The 18,160-nt window shown below is 46.6% G+C and overlaps 1 protein-coding gene across 1 annotated transcript in view; it reads right to left on the bottom strand.

The window, feature by feature from the left end:
- The window catches only part of LOC8030870 (PH domain leucine-rich repeat-containing protein phosphatase 1), a 41,065-nt gene that overhangs the window by 10,842 nt on the left and 12,063 nt on the right, over positions 1 to 18,160 (bottom strand). The window contains exons 2-3 of the mRNA XM_029993236.3: positions 799 to 1,063; positions 147 to 300 (exon numbers count right to left, since the gene is read on the bottom strand). Of these exons, the coding sequence (XP_029849096.2) occupies positions 147 to 300; positions 799 to 1,063 (419 nt within the window). The remainder of the gene's footprint in view (positions 1 to 146; positions 301 to 798; positions 1,064 to 18,160) is intronic.

The following is an 18,160-nucleotide window of genomic DNA, read 5'->3' as shown; positions in this document are numbered from 1 at the left end:
TATGAGCGCGAGCACGCGTCCTTATAAAGCGCACGCCTTGCGTAAGCGCTCGTGCGAAGAAAGCAACCCGCAGAGCTACGCTCTTGCGCCGAGCCTTCGATTGCGCCGCACACAAACTTGGAAAGAGGATCATCACGAAGCCTTACGGTTGTGACTAGAACAAAGCGTGTGAAGGCGACTCCCGGGAAGACAGAGGTCTTGGAGCTGGTTCCGCGAGCAGTCCAGTTGGCGGAGGCGGTCGGTGGTCGGCAGCACCAGACTCTCGATCTGGTTCCAGCTGACGTCCAGGGAGTGCAAATTCTGGCCAGAGAAAAATATGAAGGGTTCGTGCGAGCATCGTCGTAGGGCTCCCGACCATAAAACGCTCGTTGACGTGACCCGGAGCGCGGTCTCGCGTAAAGCAATACCCTCCCGATGGAAAACTACGGAAGTTACCATCGTAAAAGAACGAAGAAAGAAAAATACTAATAAAAAAGAAAAAGGTTGTCGAAACCGAAGGTATACATCAAAGGTTCAAGCGGAAACAGCGTGGCTAACTTTCGACTCGATTGGGTTTATTGTTTCTTGCCGCGCTCGCTTCCTGGGAACCGATTGTGCGGCTCGATTGCAAGCCGGTTCCTTGCCGGCTCTATTCGACGACCCGAACCGTCTACCGCGCTTACGATTGTTGTCTTTCGCGTCGGTGCGTGTTTGTTTGCCGGCAGATTCGATGAGCGCATGTCGTGAACGGAATCACGAAGGGGGGACCTTTCCCCATGTCGGGCGTTCCGGGTCATTCGTGTCTACCCGGGCGTGTACCTGGAGCCTGGAGAAATCCGCGAGGCCTCTGATGTGGTTTCCGCGTAGGTCGAGCCGTCGCAGGTTCGGCAGGGCCAGCTGTGGGGTTTCGGTGATGGCGTTGCCGGCGAGGCGGAGAGACTCGAGTCCCGTGAGCCGAGACAGCACGTCGGGGAGACGCGTGAAGCGGTTCCCGCTGACGCTCAGGGACCTCAGGTGGCGCATCGAGGACAGCTCTTGGGGCAGGTCTTGCAGCTCGTTGAAGTCTAGGTGAAGGTCTCGCAACCTGGGTTAGAGGGCCAACTTTGGTGGCGGAACCCTTGGCGCTCGGAAAAGGACTCTTTTCAAAAGTGGCCTTACAGTCGAGAGTCGAAATACTGGACACAAATGAAGTAAACTACCTGAGACAATCTCCCGCTGAATTTAGCGGGAAATGGACGTCACGTGACCTATATGCCAATTCAGTTACCTGCTAAATTTAGTGGGGGAAATTAACGTCTTGTGACCTAGACACCAATACTGTTTCCCTGCAAAATTTAGCGGGGAAAACGACGTCACGTGACCTGACGTCACGTGACCTGACGTCATGTGGCCTATACAACCATTCAGTTTCCCCGCTAAATTTCGTGGGAAAATATACGTCACCTGACACACCGATTCCCTCACCCCACCCCTCTCCTCCGGTCTCTCTCCCCACCCCTTTCCCCTCCTAGCAGAGCCTCCTAGATAACTCTAGGTGATGTTGGTCCCAGGGTGTTTCACAGCATTTCATGCATTAGAGCAGTGGTTCCCAAATGGGGGACCCTTTTGGGTCCGCGAAGGCATTCTAGTGGTCCGGGAAGCCCTGTCTCATCAGTCAAGCCCGGCAATAAAAAAAATATTTTTTTTCGGATTGAGAAGAAACGTTTCAATTTTCGAGTGAGTTTTCTCGTGTGTATGTCAATGAGAGAAGTCTACTTCTCACTAGCCCTTAGTTATATCCATTTATTAAATTATTATCATAATTACCCTATACCTGTCCCTTCCCCTCACCACGAACGGGGTCCTCCATCATCTTTGCCGATCCACAAGGGGTCCGACAGTTTTTGTATTTATCTGCTTCCTTGCATCAATATAATCTGTACTTTACATAAATGCACATGTCTTACTGTAAAGTTATATATGCCGTAGCTCCAAATGAGCTCACTAAGGTGTTTGGACATTCACGTGACTCTGATATAGATAGTGGAAAGAGTCACTTTAGTAGTCGAAATTGCGTGCACGCCCTTAGATTTCACAGTTTTTTTTCAGTTACTATTTTCACGGAAACCGAGGGTGCACTGACAAAGAGATACTTTTTACCATAACCATATATCGACCCCCTCCATCCCCGTCAATTTCCACGCTATTTTTTTAACCATTCTCGGTTTCCCTATCCTATAACCGGGCGGCTTGCCCCGTAGTGGAGGTCCACACCCCTCCCGTTATCAATTTTTCTCTGGACAGAACTATTTGCGGCGAGATGTTTTGGTGGCGCCCTCCTATGGTTTCCTCTCGTGACGTCATTACCTTACGAACAATAAGGTTGACGGTGTTTATAATTAGCATGGTGGAAGCTTGAGAACATTGCGCTCTGAAACCAACACTGCCAACACCGTCAAAATAGAATATCTTACATTCCTCTTATTTCTGTCGATCAGCAAACATTTGCTGACGTCATAGTCAGCATTCGGCCAATGGTGGAAGGCCGACCACAGCGACGCTTTGGATCGCGCACGTCGCCAATGCTCTGTGAGGCTGCAGGCAATGCCACAAGCACGGGGGCTCGATGTCGCTACTTTGAAGCGTTCTTTCGCAGAACGAACGCTCGCGGTAGAAATGCATGTCTCCAAGCCAGAAGCGCGGGCTAGCTCGCGCTTGTATAGAACCAACAACAGTGTGCCATTCTTTCGCGCAGCAAACACAAACAGTGACGTCACATCTTATGTCACCAGCGTAGATTTAGATCGGGTTTGTCCACTACCACGCCCACATATATCCCCGCCTCTCCAGTTCTCGTCAAAGAAAAGACCAAAGTGTAATGATGCAAACAGCTCATCGGGGTCTCGAAAGGTCGGCATGGCCATGCATTTACGCGCCTCGGCGGTACGCGGATGTCGCAAGGACTGCACTTGGCAGGCTCCAAGGCCTCGAGTTACAGATTCCGCTGGCGATAGGCGACGAGCGTGACCCTGGCTAGTGCGCGGTCAAACTGTCGGAACTCGAAAAGCAAATGCTTAGCATTGCGAACGAGGCCGTGTCGCGGGTCACACCGCTGGCATTTTTGCTTCGGCGCTTCAGCGAGCTTCCGGTCACAATCGCGCCGATAATTGCCGCAATTAAAATTGGCGGAGCGCTCGTCTCTTCACGAGGTCATTTGAACCATGAAAATTTTAACGGTCGGCTGACTACAGCGGGGGAGTGGGAAGAATGTAGGAAGCGAAGACTCTGACACGGCCTACGTAATCGCAGAGTCAGTTGGAGTTTGAACGGAAAGGTGTTTAAGAGAGAAAGAACGCCAGTTATATTTGGAGCATTACGCAGACTTCACGCGACAGGTGAAAATGGCCTTTGCCGGATAGCTGGGCATCGTTACCAGGGGATACACTTTTATGTTTATGTTCATTTAATAACACCCACCATGACCAACATGCCTTCCCGGTGGTGCATCACAACACAGACGAAGAAGCATACGTACACACATCAAACGCACTAACATACACTCAAAATACAAAATAAAAAAAATAGTACAATTCTGACATTGCTAAGTTTTTTTTGGTTTTTTTTTTTTGGTTTTAATAGCTTAAAGACATGAACATGTTAATTGAAGGTGAAGAAATACCATTATACCAAAACTTCCATCCGGGTGACAAGCGAAAGCTGGGAGCGCCCACCAACAGGAAGCAGTTCCATATTGACCTCGAACAGCAAGAAGGCAAAATGAAGGTTACGGTGGAAAATAAATTGGAGCATGACACTTGGCCGTTTAGAAGTTTGTGAAAAATAACAAATAATGAATATCTCTTCTTTCGGAAAGTGGGTCCATATCTATTTTACTCAGCAGCCAGTTGTTGTCATAATATTTCTTTCCGAGGTATCGGTCATATATTAAACAAATAAAACGTCTCTGGGCTCTTTCAATACCCTTAGCTTTTGAAGAGTTAAGTGACTTCTAGGCAGTATAGAAGCAAACCCAAGTTTGAGTGGACAAAGCAATTAAACGCCACAAGCGCAGATGACACTATTTTAAACTCTCGCGTAATTCTTAACACAATGCCGAGCATCCTCACTGAGGAAGCCACCACAACGTTAACGTGCGAGTCCACCTGAAGCGCGTCTACCGTCGCATTGTCATGAGGAGCCGTCCTCGCGATCGCAATCAAATTTGGTGGTCTGATTGCAGATAAAGATCTTTGAAAAGGTCTCTGGGGCATGGGTTCTTTAGCGTTAACGTCGATATCTGATCTCTAGTTTAAACTGGGGCGTCCACGGGCGTGTTGTCGTATAGTGACGCCACCGCGACATACGAACCACTGGAGTGGCTACAGATGACCCACTACGCGTTCTGGTGGCTCTCGCCATAAATCGCCCAAAGTACTGTCGTTACCTCCGTGATAGTTGCTTAACGTTCCCGCTGGAAACAACTGCACTCTCTTAATTTTTTTTCTTTATTTAACGATGTCACGGAAAGGCAAATGACTGGAGGTGTTACGCGTCGTGCACCGTCACGTGTTCGTGTTATCGCTCTTCGGGTTTAGCCAATCAAGGTTTTGTTGTCGGTACTCCGAAGACTGCTCAGTGACGCACCAGCAGCGAAAAGCACGCGGTGGCTGTCGAGTCGGCACTCGCGTTGTCGCCTGTCGTCGAGGTTCCCAACGCAATTTCGCCGTTGACCTCGATGCGCGGGTCGGCCACGGTGCCAGACTGACCCGGTCGGTGGTCCCGCGTGGACCCGCCAAAGGGACGCGTTGTCCAGGTAGCGGAAAGGCAACGACCCGCGAGCGCGCTTCGCGATTTGCGCAACGCCGACTCTCTTTCGCAGAACAATTCCCTGCTTCCCGGGAACGGTTTTCTTCCACTTGCCTTCTTTACCTTCCTATTAGGCGCTGCTCTTTCGACCCCTTTGTTTAGGCGGCATTTAGCTAGCCTCGTTTTTACTTGGGGGGGGGGGGGGGGGGGGGGGTTCTCGCCCCGCGCGTTGATTGCCTCTCGTACAGGTGTCGCAAGAGTCTTGGCACGGTTTACAACGTGACCCGTCCCGGGGGTCGGCAGCTACGCGAGACGGTAACGAAATACGTTGCGTACGCATGCAGCAGGTGTATATACGCGGGGAACGCCGCCAGACGTGACACCGTCCGTGGTCTGTCAAAGGGTCAGCACCCCCTCTCGAGTGCCGCCAGACACGCGACAGGGTCTCTGCGGAGGCTATACGACAAATCGCCTCAGAGGTACGCTCTTCACGCGTATCAAGACTGTGACACGCTTTGTGTTCTCCGAAACGAAAGCGCCCGTACCACATGCCCGGTTGAGCGAGCTCCCTTTCTGTTGTTACGTAGGATATACACGGACTCCCGGCTGTTGGGATTATATCACGATACGCTTCGTTTCGGGCTCGGAGGAGCTATACCGTAATGTTGCGGACGGCGCGCGAATGTAGAGCGTGGACGGGCCGACATCCCCCCTATTTTCTGCAGCGGCGGCGGTGGGGCCATTGTGGCGGGGTCCTCTGGCTGGAGTGCAGGATGAGGCCGGGCATCAGAGAACGTGGCCGCAAGAGCTGCCGCCACAATAGATAAGAGATCGGTGCATCGTGAGCCGGCCGCGTGTGCGCTCCCGTTCGCTCCCTTCCCCGGCCTGATATTTGCGCCGCGGTGTATATACTTCTGCCGTTTACTTTCTTCAAGGTCCCGTCTCTTGTCTCCAAAACGTGCGGCCTAGAAAGCAGTCGGACGGCGATTCTGCCATTTAAGACGTCGTAAACTCTGGACGCAAAAGGCTCGATCGCCGAATCGTGCTGCTTTTGTTGGGGCAGTGCCGCGGGTCCGGAGGTTTACGTCGCTGGAGTCTTTGGATTTTTTTATAGTTGCGGTCGCTTCTCTTTGTTGTTGTCTCGGTGCATTGTGTTTGGATATTTATAAACTTCAAATGGGCACCTGAAGCGAGTCCGGCGTTCATTGAAACTTTTTTTCTTATTTTTTTCGGTGGTCTCTTTTATCTCGACAAAGTTTGGATTAGTTTCCTGCTAGGAAATAACTGAACCGAGAAGAGTAGGCGGAGGGAAAGCTGTTACGTTAGTCACGTCGGGTATTTCTAGACTCGAGTATCCGGCAACTCACACTCTTATACGCGTGTTGTTTTTTGGCACTTATGGCCACTTTTTTGTTGTTGTTATTTTGCGATGACTTGATAGTCGAGAGAACGATAGGGAGGAAACCAGCCTGATTCTCGCGAAAGTGCGTTACGTTTTGCACCATTACCATGTGAAGTTTCTTAGTTAAATGTTTTAAACATAAAAAAACGCACTGGCTAAGTTGCCGCCCCCCCCCCCCCCCCTTTTTTTTTTTTTTTGTGCTACGTCGTCAAGGAGTTTCCTAGAGGCGTTGCCAAAAGCTACACTTGCTCGAGCGCGTCGTTTCCTTTGGCGTGTCTTTCGCACGAGAACGCGTTCGAATGAGACACAAGACAGAACCACTCAACAAAAGGAAAAAAAAAAAAAAAAGAAAATTGGCTTGGAGCAGTTTTGAGCATAAGCTGCTCTTAGAGTTGCGACACTCGAGCCATCTTGGTGCACACAATCATTGTTGCCAGCTATCCGAATCTTTGTGAGAAATCGCAGCAAATGGTTTTTCCCTCCTTTAGGACTATTAAAACAGACTGCGACTGGGGAAAACGATATTCGAGAGTATTAGGGAACCGTTTTTGCATATCCGATAAGGCACGATGGGCCCTCCGGTACGAACTGCGCATGCGCGTGTCTTCTGCGTTAGCGCATGCGCAGTTCGCACCGGAGGGCCCATCGTGCCTTATCGGATGTACAAAAACGTTTTCCTAAAACTCCCCATTTCCTGAGCTTCCTGGCACCGTATCTCCAGCCCAGTAAGTCGCATTTTCGAGTCTTATAGGATCGCCAATAGACCCTTTTTAATGAGGCAACATTGGCGGCCGCCATAGCTTGGACACGAAGTGCGTGATTGGATCCGAGTCCTCGCCGAACGCTGACGTCTCCCTCGTGTCCAATAGACGCCCAGAGCACGTGATCAAGCAATGGCGGACAGGCGTTGGCGCGGACTTTTGAAACGGTCTATTGCGCCCGCTTTGCTCTAAGCACCATAATGGCGGTGCTCCCAAGAAACCCGCGAAATAGAGCGCCGATATCCTAAACGTCGCTATTTTTGGAGTCTCAAAAGAAAAAAACGATCTTTCTGCGTTTAAACATTGGCCATGTCGAATTTTATTTACTTGTTAGGCGAGTGCAAAATTTCAGACTTCCAATTTTGCCGAATAAGACATTCGAGTACGGTTCTGATTTGGATAGTCACTCGAGTTGTCTATCTTCAGATGACTCGGAAGTTTTCAATATATGATGAAAAAGTTAATAAATGATGAGGGACTTTCATACTAAAGTGGATTTTGATACTGTCTTTTTACGGCGCGACCTCAATCAGGGGGTATCCTTAGGAAATGAAAAATGACAAGCATGTTTTTTTTTTATTTTACGCAAAGAGGCAACAAGGGACAAACAGAAAACACGACAGACACAGACGTGTTTTCTTTTTTGCCGTTGTTGCCCCTTTGCGTTCAAGAAACCAAGAAAAATGTTTAACCGACATGCTCTGCTGTTCTGTTTATGAGCACGCGTGGCCTTTTTTTTTTCTTTTTCTTTTTTTTACATGTTAAGGGGGCCGTGCAACGATATTCGCTTGGAATGTTTTTCACCCCACACGAGTTTAGTGGCGGTAGTGGGACCCAAGTATAATCGCATGTGCAACGTGCACTGACCAGGAAACTGCATTGTTGCGGTGTAATTTCAAGAACAAAAGCGAGCGTTTTCTTTCAATCTCTCCTTCGCAAAACTTGATGACGTAGATGGGGGATCGCAGTATTCCCCAGGTGACGATATTTGAATGCGAATCGTAGATTGGACCCGAGCATTGCGTGAGCACCCGATTTGGGCTCGTGATAATCAATAGCCTGACAAGCATTCGGGTAGTTGCCCCTGTCCACTCGCTGCAATGACGGCAATAGCCGAACCATAAAAAATGACCGTATCTCCACGTGGTGAATGATGTTGATTGAGGCGAAGCTCTGGTGGTGCTGATAATACTGATTTTATTGTTCATAGGTAGTGCTGATGGTGCTGATTTTTTTTTTTTTTATTGCTCATAGGTAGTGTTGAGTTCCGGGTTGCGTTTCGACTTCATTATTACTGCCTATGGTCGTGAAATGCAGAGCCAGTGGTTTTTCTAGCGGATCAGTTTGGATCCGCTACAAGCCGTGGGAACGCATCTCCACCGCTTAAGTCAACGGTCCATGTCAGAAAGAGTATGTGTGGTATGGATCGTGGTTATATACGCAGTTGAGCATTTGACCGCGGCGCACTCTCGTCTATAAACGTTGAGCCAATGCATGCAAAGTTTAACGCGATTATATACGCCTTTGACCGCAGCGCCCTCTCCTGTATAGACGTTGAGTGGCTACATGCAACGTTTCATCCATGACAGAAATCCCAGCTCTTGAGTTACTACTACCCCATCTTAGAGCCCCCTACTCGTCCTGCAGTCGTGACCGAGTGGTTAAGGCGATGGATTAGAAATCCATTGGGGTCACCCCGTACAGGTTGGAATCCTGTCGACTGCGCAAACATTTTTTTCTTTTTATGTGAGCACGGACGCCGGACGGACGGATGGACGGACAAGGCTAGACCCTAAGGAGGTTCACCCCTAATAATGTCTGAAACTCAGCGCGTGTCATGTGCTTTGCCAACACCATCGCGTGGCTCTGATCAGCATTGGCGGCATATAATCGGCTCCAGATCACGTGGCCGCTTGTTCTCGCTACAGTTGAGGGAGTGAACGCTGCTCGTTTTTCTTTATTTTTTTCTTCGACTTTCACTGCGCGTGGTGAAAAACGCAGGCGTGTTTGATAGGTCATTAACGTCAGGGATTCGTTGTTAGTGGTATTTGCGCAAAGTACAAAAATTGTTGCATTGCTCCTTTAAAGGCGCTGGCAAACATCCCGTTGCTCACCTTTTCTGAGATGTACATAAGAATAAGGGGCGTGTGGTAACTTTTGATTGCGTTTTTTAGGGCTGGGCGTCGATTAAAAATTTCAACCCTATCCATCGCCACCATTTAATCGATTAATTATTCGATTAATCTGTTTTGTTTAATGCCATGCATATTAATTTAAAAAAACTTTTTTTTTTTTTTGCTTTTGCTAAATTTGTGATGAACGTCGCAATGTACAATTTCGAATTTTAAATCAACCTTGAAGTGTAGTTGAGAATCGCCAAACGACACCAACACTCACATGTTATTAGTTCAGCCGCAGAAGCAAATATGATCGTTGATATTCTCCGGCAATAGCGAACTCCCTTCACTGTCCGCATGCCTTCTACTGCGTTAAACAGACGCTTGCACGGCGTCGTAGTGGCCGAGCCACGTATAACCTTCTCCATTCTCCACTTGTTTGGAGTTACAAATTTCGCCTCTGTAGTTTACTTTATGTCAATATCTCAAGTAATGTTAGCCTTCATATAAGTCTACTCGTCCACGTGTGCGTGGTAAAAACGTTGAATGTTTACCTTTTATTAGTCAAAATTTAACCGATTAACCGGTTGAAAACGTTAATCGCGATTAAAGCATTCATCAATTAGGTGTCCAATCCATAGAGTTATTATAATGTACGCTAGAGGTTCAACTGGCGCTAGTGTGCTGTTGCAAATTGAAGCAGACAGCAAGCAGTCCGAAATTGACTTCCGGTAATGTATTTCTATGGAAAAAAGCGAGTGCATTTCCTCTCTGCGCTCGATTATAAGAGCAAATATCACGAACACTTCGTACCTACTAGGCACATTAGAACATTTCCCAGTCATGCAGATAAAATAATTGGTCAGTTATGGCGTTTTTATTTTAAAATCGTGGCATGAAAAACGGTGCTAAAACTGTTCGGTACATGTATTTATGTGCATTGTGCATGAAAAACGGTGCTAAAACTGTTCGGTACATGTATTTATGTGCATTGTCGGACACTGTTAGCGCGAACACGGCGTCGGCACTTTCCAACATGAAGGATATACGTGCCAAACGATCGAAGGACATGTGGAAAACCAAAAGAGACGGCAAGAACTACGCAGTAACACTGGATAAGTAACTCATTGTGCTTGCAGAGGATAAATTAATTGAAAGTCACGTAATATAGTTCGATTTGCAATAAATAAGTACTGCTTTATTCTTTCTGCTCATGAATATGTGCGAAGATTCTTGGTCTGTGCTCAAATCATCACCCGCACGCTCCAAATCTTTGCAAACAGGGGGAAGCCAGAGAACAGGTGCGCGATAAAAACTGCTCGATATAGGAAATAATAAGAAAACACACCTTTCGTAGCCCACGCACTTTATTCTTTACGTTTCGAACGTTTTTTTAGCAACTCGTAAAGATGCACGACGGGGTCATTTTCATATAGTAAGAGGACAGGCATATTAGCAATATATAAGCACCAACAGAATGCTGTCGGACTTTTAACACACTCTACATTCCTTTCGATCGTTATTTTGCTTTGAATCGTCGGTCGTTTCTACATACCTGCCATGGAACAGAGGTTTGGGCCTGAAATATAGCGAAGTTTAACATCGTTCAGTGGTAAAAGAAAAATGCTGTAACTAAAGCAATTACACTTTCACAATAGTAATAAAGGTGCATAATATCCGGTACAACCGAAATAACAAGCGTTATTCATGCTATTTTCCGGCGACGAGACAAAATTCACGCGTGTTTTCCCATAGGAATACACAGGAAGACTGGAAAAGTAGACTGCATGCTGTCTGCTTCAATTTGCAACCGGAAGTCCCGTAGACACTAGCGCCAGCTGAGCCTCTAGCGTTTATTATAATTGACTCTAAGTGTGACGTCATGGGTCCAAACAAACCGTTGCTAGGGTCGTTATTATGGACAAATACATGTGGCTAGGTTTCACTACGAAAACCCCACCGTTCAAAAATCGGGAGTAGGATTTAAACTTCTAAAAATCACAGATATAGAAAGCTTGAATGTCATATATGTTTCGACAGAAGTGTGCCGGTAATCGCTTGTTTCTGAAATATTTACGACTGCAACTTCCGGTCCTCAAGATGCCTGCAGCAGACGACGAATGCAAGAAGTATGCCGTCTGCCACACGCCCGCCGGCCAAGCCGGCGCCGGCGTCTGAATCGGCTGAAGAAAGACGATATTCTGATATTGCATCTGTTTGAAATATGATGAGTTTCAGACGCTTATAAGAATTCATAGTGGGGTGCGATGCAAAAATGTGGTTTGTCGAAAGTCCTGGAGTCGATCGAGTTGATCGGCTGCTAAAATATCGCATTGCACCCGTGAGAAAAGCACTTCAGGCGTTCGGTCTAGATCCCAAACTTTGTTCGCGGACTCGGCTATGGGAGGGTGCTTCGTACCTGGTTGTAGCCATCGCGTGGAGAAAAATTCTTGCTGTTCCTTCAGAGTCCCGCAAGACCCCAAATCGCAAAAGAACTGAATAAAAAAACAAAAACATAAGGTGACTTTATTACAGATTGTACTCGCATCGCGGGTTCGATAGAGATCTTCACCAAAAGAGCACATCCAGACTATTTGATGTACACCAAGGAAAAAAAGATAGCGCGAAATGGCGATAGACATGCAATTCTTTAATAACCTGACAACCTCAATTATAATAATAACAAACTACTTACCTCGACGGCGTACGATTTGTTTCTCATGCCGGCCTGCACTACGCCGGTAATGCACTTCAGCTCGTCGTCGTAACTGATCTGCATGGCGTGGTTTGATTTTACGGCATTTTCATCCCTCTGAACTAAGCTGGGTTCTTCACAGAAAAAACGTACATTGCGGATGCCTCTACGGCCATGGCGATGCACTTGTTTTTGTCGCTCGTTTACCGACGCAATTCAATGAAGACGCCCGCTGCAACAGAGGCCAGCGAACCTATCGTGTCGTCTGCTACCAAAGCAAAACTGAGTGTAATACTTCTGAAATGGCTTTCATCGTTACAATACGACACTGAGACGACACGAACATCTTCGTAATTAGATATCAAGAAGTTAGGTTGCTTACAAAAAATTATTTACTTACTTGTAAGCAAAAGTCTAGCCTTAGGTGGAGTCTCCATGCATTAGTCCACAGCAACGCCCCTAGCAACGGTTTGTTTGGACCCAGACGCCATGTTGTGACGTCATCACTTACGGGGTCAATAACTCTATGGTCCAATCCTAGCTTTTTAATATGAAAAAAAAAAAAACAAGAAAAAAACACACTCAGCCCACGCTACGAGCTAATGTGACCAATCAAGCAGCGTGTAAAGCGCAAGTCATTGGGCCTTTTCTGGTTATGATTGGTTAATATCAGACGCTGCGCATGCGTCCACAGTTCAGTGACTCAGCATTTTTCGCCAGGGTGATAAACGATGCAAAGAAAGAACGCCTACGGCGCGTACATTGAGTTTGCACCCCATGAAAGACCCCCCTTAAGAAAAGAATAGCGTTTATTAGCAATAAGTACTACATGATGCACGTGCAAAAAAAGCTGTCACATCGACAGCCTGACAAAGCCGAAGGCTCCCCCACACTGGCAGTTTTGCATGAATGACTCTCTCTCTCTCTCTATCAAACACACGCACGCAAGCACACACAAACACACACACACATACATACAAACAAACAAAGCAAAGATAGTCACGGTATTATAACAAAAATACACAAGTTAAAGCACACGATGACTTACAAAACTATATCCTATGAGACATAAAAGAAGCTAAATAGAGAAGACTAAAACTAAAGAAACTAAAGAAACTATGACGTCGACGCGTCGACGAATAACTTTTGATCCTCATAGAAAAATTCGAGGCGTGCTGAAAAAGCCAAATCTTTCAATAATCTTGGTGTTTTTTTTTTTTTTTGTAGCATTTCTTGGCCGTCGGGAATTCTGCAGGTGTCTCTTTTCGAGGCTCATTATTTTGCGTGTTATATGTTGTAAAGTGCGTTCTTACTTTAGCTAAATGGTCGTAAAAGACGAGCCTTATTTCTCGTTTCTGGTTTGTATTGCTTGCTGAGGCGAAAATCCTATATTTGTTTATTCGACATTACCTTGCACTTTATAAATAAGGATTGCGCGTGATGGCGATATGGCACACTTTATACTCTTCTCAGAAACTTTTTTTTTTTTCGCAAGTAGCGTCGACATCACTTAAAATAAGCAAAGCCTCTGCATAGAATCTTTACGTCATCGGAGTGGGATCGAGCGAAGACGCGGATTGGATACGAGTGCTGCGTCAGCGCTCGGCTGTGCCTCGCGTCCAATCAACGCGTCGAAGGACGCTTGGCATCGGGCTCGGGTCCAATTGCTGACTTGACGCCATCCGACTGGGATGGGACAGTGGGACGTTAGGAGGCCTTCATTATTCTAGATGGTGTCGGTAGTCCTGAGTACGCGGAGAGCAAGTCGTCTGCTCTCCAGCAGGAGTTACCGAACCCCTCCAAAGGAAGCGAACGACTTGCTCTTGGCATTCGATTCGATTCGCAGCACACTTTTACCGTTCGAAGTGTTCGACGTTGTCGAAGATTCAAAAGTTGCGAAAATCACCGCTTAGCAACGACGCTTTGGTGTCAAGCATCACAGCTTTGCATGAGCGCTCGCGCGTCATGTTTCACTGCTTTGTACCGGCGTTCTAGGAGAAACGGCAGACGTGTCGATGGTCCGGTTGTCTCATGGGTCGATGGTCCTGGAAAGTTTCCTCACTATTGTACGTCAACCTTCATCGGTTGTAATTAAATTTTGACCGTAGATTTCAAAAGTCATTTCCAAGAACACCTCAATCTATACCCGAACAAATAAATTAGTCGTCGCTTTGCTTGCCATGTTACTTTATATTTTACCCACTTCACCTTATCAGGGACTTCTTCTTCAGCCAAGTATGTGAAGGGCTTCTCATATACTAAATTTGCTCTCATCGTATGTACACTTTGTAGGAAATAGTTCTACTCGTAGCTTCTTAAAGTAATCATGCTGAATTCAATTTAAATTTCAAATATTCGTATTGGAAGCTATTCCAATTCCATTCGTGGTCAAAAATGGGATAATATCGCACCTCTACGAAATCCCCTCTAGTGCCCCTCTGTTTTTAGTCCCCACAACGCGCACTGGCATCCGTTAGCACGGGCTCCGAACGGTGACCAGTGTTTTTGCCGCCATTTTTGTCCCCTAATTGTTTTCTTTTTTTCCCCTCAAATTCTCGTTTTGTCACGCTCTGGCAGCGGTGTCGGAGGCATAGTACTACAATGGACGTCTCCAGGCCGAAAGGCAGACGGGGACAAGAGCATCGGGGCATCCTAATTACGACCATTGTCTACCGAAAACTCTCCGGCAGGTAATCGAACAAGAAGCCATCCATGCATTCTGTCCTCTTTCGAGGGTCCGAACCGGCGACGTCACGGGGCACGCGCTCGTGCGGGGCGTCCGACACTGGACAGCCCTTCCGCTCCCCGCTAATGGGCCCTGACTGGCGGCGGCAGGAAAGGAACTATCCGGCCAGCTCGGCGACTGATAAGGTCGGGCGCGGATGTTTGCACACCCGCGCGCCGCCACCGCCGAAGGTGGAGGGGCGGCGGGGGTCTGCAGTGCCGACCGTTACGGCCCTCCGACAAGCACAAAAAAACGCGACGCGCTTGGGGCTCGCTCCCCCGCCCGCGCCGCCGAGCCTCGCGTCCCCCCACCTCATGGACCGGACGCGGCCAGGCGGCGTGACCGGTTCTCTCCCGCCCGACGTCGCTCGTCGGCCCCTCTGCGAGCACGTACGCTGTGGAGTCCGATCGGCCCAGCTGAACTGGGTCAGCCTGGCCCCCAGCACCGCGAAAATAAGAACCGTCTTCTTGACCGCACAGAAGCGCCTGCCGCGGGGATACTCTGATTTTGACGCCATGCGATCCTCGCCTCCACACTTGAGCGTTGTCTGGTTCTTGGCGTCGGCGCCTCGCGTAGGTATACCGTAAGCGCGAGGGGCCTGGCAGCAGGTGTGTAACGGACCTTAGACACGGTAGAGTTGTTAGACTTATTGCTATTTTACCCAAGCATCAAAGAGAATGCAGGGATTGGTGCAGGCAGTAGTAACCTTTCTAAAGAAAATACCCAAAACAAATTGTATCTTGCACGTGCGTTCGTGAACGCTTTATTTCGGTTATTTACTTCGAATCTTTTATACGGGGAAGGCGTGCGCGTGTGGCGCGTGGAACACCAATCCCTGCATTCTCCTTGATGCTTGGGTAATATAGAAAATGGTCTATTGGAATGATAGTGGGTAGGCGCGAAGGATGGCTGCCATATGCTCTACAGTCTACACACTGTTTTCCTCCGATCAAAGCGAAGCTTCGCCTGCTCCTCGCTCAGGTCTCATCTTCTCCTCTACGAGCATGTTGCCCTCAACCATGTCTGCACGACACGAGCGCGCGTGGAAGCTCGCTCTTGTAACTTCTGCTACTCTCGCATTTGAAGTGAAGTTGGTTATGATAAGCGAATTGCGAGACGGCCTGCGTAAGCCCGGAGGGGACACGCAGGAAACGGGACGCAGCGTTTCAAATTCGTGCCCAGACCGGAAATAAAATGCAGCGAGGTGTCTCTTCTCTCTACCATCTTAGATGTTGCGTCACCGTACTCGCGTATTTCGTTTTGTCTTCCTACGTAGAAAGGAAACGTGCAAAAAAGGAAAATAAATAATAAAAAAGAAACGCTCGCCGCGCACGAATAATACAGCGTTCGAGAATCGAGTTCACAACGCGGTGGTCGAAGGTTCCGAGTGTATGGACCGAGCAATCGCTGCAATAACACGCCGTTTTATTCTGCCCGCGGACATCCGCTCGTGGCTGCGTTTTTCTCCACGAAATCCCCGCGGCAACGGTGCCTCCGACAGCGCGCCTTATCTTCCTCTTTAATTCGTCAGGATATCGCTAAGCATACGGGGGACCTCGCTCCCGAGAGCGGAGCGATGGCGCGGACTACGACAGGCAACAACTCGGTCGAGAAAATTTATACAATTATTTCTGTTAATTCGAGGAGGTAGGAAGCGAGGGTATTACGAACTTTCAACTAGAGCTTTTCTTTAATATATATATATATATATATATATATATATATATATATATATATATATATATATATATATATATATATATATATATATATATATATATATATATATATAGAGAGAGAGAGAGAGAGAGAGAGAGAGAGAGAGAGAGAGAGAGAGAGAGAGAGAGAGAAGAAAAATCAGCAGTGTTTTTCCGATCACAATGACGTAAAAGCGAGTTATCATTTAATAAAACATATAAAGCACTGTATCAATTGATTAAAATTGCGCACGATTTTTCCTCATCAATAGAAAATAGGAAACAGACTGATAGTTTTGTGGACTTTACGAAGTCTTTCGGGTAAATTTATCATAAAAATCATATTTTTTATATATTCATATTTTATATTTGATATATATTCCTATTCATATTTTTGGGTTAGTAAAAACACACATTTTGTGCAATTTCATTGTACCTTTCAAACCGTCAACACTGTTGTTTCTGGCGAACATTGTCCTGCCAGACTGTCCGTTGACTCTGGCGTTCCACGGGGTTCTGTATTGAGACTTTTCCTTTGCCTGTTGTTTATTAATGATATATAATCCGAGATCAAAGGAAAACCAAGAATTGTATAATGTACTCATAAAGAGGTAGTGCTTCGGGTCGACTATTGTTGAACAGTGCTTTTTAAAAAAAGTTACGGCTTGGGTTGAGAAATTAGAAATGTCAATTAGCTACGTAAAAAACGGTTTTTATGGTAATTACTTACAAAACAAAACAAGATTAATTAAAATTGGTTTACTCCACAATTACTATCTTTCTCTCTTAAGTAACACAATACGAGTAGCCTTAACTGTTGATGTTTCACAACCTTACCTGGACAAAACACATTGATTGCGTAAAATCTAATGCTTCTCGAAAGCTCTTCTTTCTCAGAAGGGTGTTAATACCACCTCCGGGCGTCTTCTTGCATATAAAGCTATTGTCCAGTCAATGTCAAATTACGCTGCTATTATTTGAACCATTTTTCTATGATAAACGTTAATTAACTTGATGGTGAACAAAGAGGATCGCTCGCTTTATTTGCAATAAATTTGGACGTACTTCTGTAACTGAACTTTTAACCAGTTAACTTACGTCGTTAAAAAAAAAATCGCTATTCTTTACTAAAATTCCTGTTGGACGTTTTAAAGTATACATCTCTGAAATAACTGATTTCCCTCCAGGATATGCCACCAAACAGAGGCAACTAACAATAACTCATTTTCGCTGGCGTATTAACTGTTTCAAGTATCCTTTTTTTTTTCTCCTGAGAACAGTAAGTGATCTGGAATAACCTTAACTAATAATTAGTTTTACAGCCATCGTTGTCATTATTCGCATCCTTTCTTGCATGACCATTCCTATTTCAGTACAAGTGTTTGTTCGATATTTCTTTTTTTTTTTCCATTCTACAATTTGTTTGCATCTTTTTTTATTGTGTCGGTGTTATATTACTATCCCAACTGTAACCTACTCTGCTCAAATCCCACCTCTGTATTACTTATAAAAAACAATTGTCGGAGAAAGTGGTTTAGAAAGAATGAGCACGAGGGTGCTGGGGCCGTGGCTTTGGCATCAGAAACCACTTTGGTCCTGACGGCCTCCCACATACAACCCACACATTTCTTTTCAGAGTCGCCACCGGTGATGTGTATACTTATACTCCATCGCATCGCTGTATACTTGCCTATATACGCCATCGCGTGGCTGTTAAAAATGCTTTCTATGCACTTCCGGTACAAACAAAGCATCTTGCGCCTGTGCCTTTGTCTGCACTGTAGGCATTTGTGAGGCGGTGTATATTTGTCGGTCATGCGTCACGCATCGCTGACGCGACTGGGGCGTTAAAAAAAAGAAAAAAAAAATGTGGGTGAGAGTGTGCTTATTTAACGTTCTCAGAGTTTTTGAGCACGAGTACACGGCACGAACAAAACGCGACACACGGCAGTCTGGCCGAAGCACTTTAGGCATACAACAACTTGAGTCGAATTAAGGT

The sequence above is a fragment of the Ixodes scapularis genome, unplaced genomic scaffold (genome assembly GCF_016920785.2).
Source record: "Ixodes scapularis isolate PalLabHiFi unplaced genomic scaffold, ASM1692078v2 PGA_scaffold9__187_contigs__length_104089568, whole genome shotgun sequence".
Taxonomy (NCBI): Eukaryota; Metazoa; Arthropoda; class Arachnida; order Ixodida; family Ixodidae; genus Ixodes; species Ixodes scapularis.
Note: the sequence above shows the minus strand (reverse complement) of the source record. Positions and strands in the feature narration are given on the sequence as shown.